The 4,551-nt window shown below is 54.4% G+C and overlaps 1 protein-coding gene across 1 annotated transcript; it reads left to right on the top strand.

Annotated features, from left to right (window-relative positions):
- The first annotated feature begins 1,188 nt into the window (after nt 1–1,188).
- UBL4B (ubiquitin like 4B) lies at nt 1,189–2,751 on the top strand. Its single transcript, XM_003267931.4, has one exon. The coding sequence runs from the start codon at nt 1,344–1,346 to the stop codon at nt 1,866–1,868; it is 525 nt and encodes a 174-aa protein (XP_003267979.2). The 5' UTR covers nt 1,189–1,343; the 3' UTR covers nt 1,869–2,751.
- The last annotated feature ends 1,800 nt before the right edge of the window (nt 2,752–4,551 follow it).

Genomic DNA, 4,551 nt, shown 5'->3' with positions numbered 1-4,551 from the left:
GCTTGCTGTAGGATCAGCCAAGCCTCCACTTTCTCCTCTGGCAGATGGAGATCATGGCAGTGCCTGCCTCATGGGTTGAGAGGATTCAATTAGGCAGGTCTGTGATGCAGATGCTGTTGGTTGTCCTGCTCCATCCCCTCAGCACTCACGTTCCTGAGGGCCTGATGGCTTCCTACTTTTCTCTGGTCACAGAAGCATGCTGCTTACACCTGTGGACCAGAAGTGCCAAGGAGGTAGCACTTCTATTAGCCAAAGACAGGAGTCAGAGCATAAAGACGCAGCTTCGGCCAGATGCGGTGGCTCACGCCTGTAACCTCAGCACTTTGGGAGGCCAAAGCAGGCAGACTGCTTGAGTCTGGGAGTTTGAGATCAGCCTGGGCAGCATGGAGAAACCCATCTCTACTAAAAATACAAAAATTAGCCAGGCATGGTGGCGTGCAGCTGTAGCCCCAGTTACTTGGGAGGCTGACACAGGAGAATTACTTGAACCCAGGAAACGGAGGTTGCAGTGAGCCAAGATCATGACACTGCACTCCAGCCTGGGTGACAGAGTGAGACCCTGTCTCAAAAAACAAAAAAAACCACACCTGGTGCAACTCAGGTGTGTTCCATGCAACCTCCCAGAGCTCTCCAGCAGGATAACATACTAGTTGCCCACAATGGCAACCTGCTCATGAATGCACGTTTCGATTTCCCTCCCTTCCTCATCTCACTTCCTCACTCCCCTCCTGGTGCCTCCTGGGATCACCTCCTAATTGAGTACTTGTGCTCAAATTCCTGTCTCAGGGTCTGCTGCCAGAAAGCCCAATCCAAGAGAGCTTGTAAAGTGCTTGACAGAAAGAGGACACTTGATAAATGCTAGCCAGCTCACTAATGTGAAAGTGTCATGAAGGCAGAAGGCATCCATTTGAATATGACTGTCTCCCCAGGTCCAGGTGCTGGCACAGAGATGGCACCTAATACACATGTGTTGAAGAAATCAATAGACATGCTCCTCCCACCACCCTGTCCTTTCCCTCCCTCCCTTTCCTAGTCTCACTCTCCTTTCTCCCAGTCCCACATTTTCTCTCCTGGTGCTCTTTTTCTCCTCTAGTGGAGGAAGGATGCTCTGGGCCCAAATACACCTTTGCTGTCCCAAAAGTTCCACTCCGGAAATGAGCCCTCCTGCGGCATTGTGACATCACTGTGCACTAGCCAATGGCTGCCTGCCTAAGCTGGGTCCCTGGTCTCCTGGGACTACTAGCTCTCTGTTGATAGGGAGAAGCCAACATCTCTTGCAGGACCCCCTAATCTTCAGAGCAGCTCCCAGAGCATGGATCCCTCCTGATTCCACTGTTAGCCCGATGTTCCTCACAGTCAAGCTGCTCCTGGGCCAGAGATGCAGTCTGAAGGTGTCAGGGCAAAAGAGTGTAGCCACGCTGAAGAAACTGGTGTCCAGGCGGCTGAAGGTGCCTGAGGAGCAGCAGCACCTGCTTTTCCGCGGCCAGCTCCTGGAGGACGACAAGCGCCTCTCCGACTACTGCATTGGGCCCAATGCCTCTGTCAATGTCATCGCGCGGCCCTTGGAGAAGATGGCACTAAAGGAGGGCCACCAGCCCCAGACCCAGCCCCTGTGGCACCGGCTGGGACCAGTCCTAGCTAAACACTTTGAACCACAGGATGCCAAGGCCGTGCTGCAGCTGCTGAGGCAGGAGCACGAGGAGCGCCTGCAGAAGATAAGCCTGGAGCACCTGGAGCAGCTGGCCCAGTACCTCCTGGCAGAGGAGCCGCACGTGGAGCCAGCTGGAGAGAGGGAGCTTGAGGCGAAGTCACAGCCTCAGAGCTCCTGCGACATGGAGGAGAAGGAGGAGGCAGCCCCTGATCAGTAAACGGGCCATCCTACCCATTTGCATGCTAAAATTCTCCCGGCCTCATCCTTATGTGTTCCCTGGTGACTTTTCCTACTACTTCCTGCTGATGTGGATGCGTCCACACCCCTTTTTGAACCTTCCAAGCAGCTGGAGGGTTTTTGGATCCCTGTCCCCTCTTGGGCCTGAGGTCCTCCCTCTGAAATGCAGAGTGACCCGACCCTCACCACCATGCTTCCCCTAGAAGGGTTCTGATCACCGGAGGGCAGCCCCAAAGGCTGCAGTCCCCTCCTGTGCTGGCAGCTTTGCCCACACATACCCAGCAGCTCCCCAGGCTGAAAGCAGCCCTGGCCCAGGGTCTCCATGGTTCTAGGCAGACCCTCTTTCTGCTTTGGAACAGAAAGACAATGTGAGTTCGTTTTCCTCCATCCTCAGACCATGACATCACCCCTAGGCTCCCCAGCAGCCAAGAGGAGAGGAATGTCAGGTAGCTGCCCCTTGCCTTCTGGGTGAGGCTGCTCCCGCTGTTCCCCTGCTTGTGCTTCCAGCTTAAGGGACAGGCACAGCAGAGGTGGGAGTGGGAGGAGGGCACGTACCGGGTGCCAGCCCTGGAGCCCTCAGGGAGACAGACACAGACCAAGAATAGCAGGAAACTCAGCCTTGGGCAGAAAAAATGTTCAACAAAGTCATACACTCCCTGTGGCCAGCGTGAACAGAGCCATGCCCCACCCTCCCAGACTGATCAGTCAGTAGGTATCACAGCTCACATTACCTGCCCAGCGCTGCCCAAGGCTCCCTGGAAGGAAAAATGGTATCTGTCAATGAGGATCCTTGCCCTCACAGAGCACGCAGCCTAGATGCAGAGAACTGGTATACATGTGAAAAGTAAAGCGGCGACATGAAACTAGAGTTGTGTGTGTGACTGAATGCACCGGGCCTCACGGGGCCCTGGGTTCAGCATACAGGGGCCAGTCCCCTGCAGACGACGAGGAAAGCCAGGCCCTTTACTCTGTTCTTTGAGTGAGAGAGTGGCCCTTGCAGAGGCTGAGGAGTCCCCACACTCTGTGTGTGGGTGGGAGGGAGTGGGGAGCTGTGGTCCCCCATTCACTGCTGAAGCCCTTGAAATGCTGTTATTGCAAAAGTTTCAGTCCTGAGTGATGGGGATGGAGGAGAGGGGTGGAGGAGAATGTCTTGAACAAGCAGGGCCCCCTTCCCTAGGAATCATCCTGTCCTTGGCCTGCAGGGCCCCTCATCCTCTCTTCCAGTCCTTGTCCAGCTGTGTGGCCATGGGTAACCTGCTTTTCCTGTCTGATGCTCAGGTTTCCCACCTGTTGCATGGGCATCCTTATAACAGCATCTACTTACCCCATGATTGTTTGTGAGGGTTAGAGGCAAAGACTGTCCAACTGGGAGGGATGTCTTCTAGCGGTGGGCTCAGCGGCAGTGACAACGATGGACGTGGAAAGCATTGTTTGTGGGAGCCTGCTTAAGAGTGGTCATTCCCTCACCTCCCAGAATAAGACAACCTCATTCAGCTTATGACCCAGCTCCTTTCCCAGTGCCCCACCCTCTGTCCCGGCCAAGAGAGGAAACCAGGGGCTCTGAGGAGACTAATGACCTCTCCCTGGGGCACCAAGGACCCAGCACGCACTGGCTACAGCCAGCACTCCCAGGCTGGGGTTTAGGGGGCCCAAGCCTGCTCCTTGGTTCCTGTCCTGGTCCTGCTCCTGGGCCCTGCATCCTCAGCAGGGGAGCCCTCTTGACAGTTCTGTGAGTGTTTTTATGCTGGGGCTGTGCCATTTGCCAAGGGAGATGAGCCTATTATCTTTACATTAGGGGAACTAATAGCCCATTTCCCAGGAAATCCGTGAGCGATAAAAATAAGTGGGCCGTTTTATTCCTTTTACTGAGAGAAGCTGGCATGAAGGACAGGGGAAGCCTTTGTCTTCTCTCTAGTTAGTGGGAGTATCAGGGCTGGCTGAGAGCAGGCCAGGGGAGGCAGCCACCTCCACTCTCTGTCCCCAGCACTGCAGGGGAGGATGTCTCGAATCCCAAATGGGGAAGAAGGAAAGTTGGTCTGCTCTTCCATGCGCCTCCCACTACCGACTTCCCCCTTCCCAAGGGCCCTCCTGCCCCTGTTCCTCCCTTCAAAAGCAGGAGAGAATGTACTGTCACTTGGAACTCAGCAGAAACTTGCATCTGTTTGTCACCACTCCCAGGAATGGTCTTACTCAGTGCTGTGTTTCTCAGTGTGGGGTGACAGGCATTGCCCCTAAAGGATGTTGTTATAGTCATCAGAGAACAGAAGTTAGTGGTGTATTGAGGGGCTACGGGCAGGATCAACCCCTAATACTCCAGCGATGGGTTTGGATCCTATCTGTGTTGAGAACACTAGCTCTTGGGCTGCCTGCCATGGGACCCCTCACTGTGCCTAGTTTTGCCCTATTTCAAACTGAAGCCTGTACCAGTGCACCTGTTGAAGGCTCCCTATTTCCTCTCTGCTTCACTAGGGAGAAGGCACTTTTTCTTAACTTCAGCCTTGGGCAGAAACTCTTTCCCCTAACTCCGCACAGCATCTCTCCCCTATCTATCTACAGGTAACAAAAAAATGTTGGGGGCATTTCAGGACAGCCACCACATCCAGTAGCCAGCTTCGTGCTTCTATCCACAGAGAAATCTAGCTTCTCATCCCAGTTCCTTCCTG

This window comes from Nomascus leucogenys, chromosome 12 (assembly GCF_006542625.1).
Source record: "Nomascus leucogenys isolate Asia chromosome 12, Asia_NLE_v1, whole genome shotgun sequence".
Classification (NCBI taxonomy): Eukaryota; Metazoa; Chordata; class Mammalia; order Primates; family Hylobatidae; genus Nomascus; species Nomascus leucogenys.
Note: the sequence above shows the minus strand (reverse complement) of the source record. Positions and strands in the feature narration are given on the sequence as shown.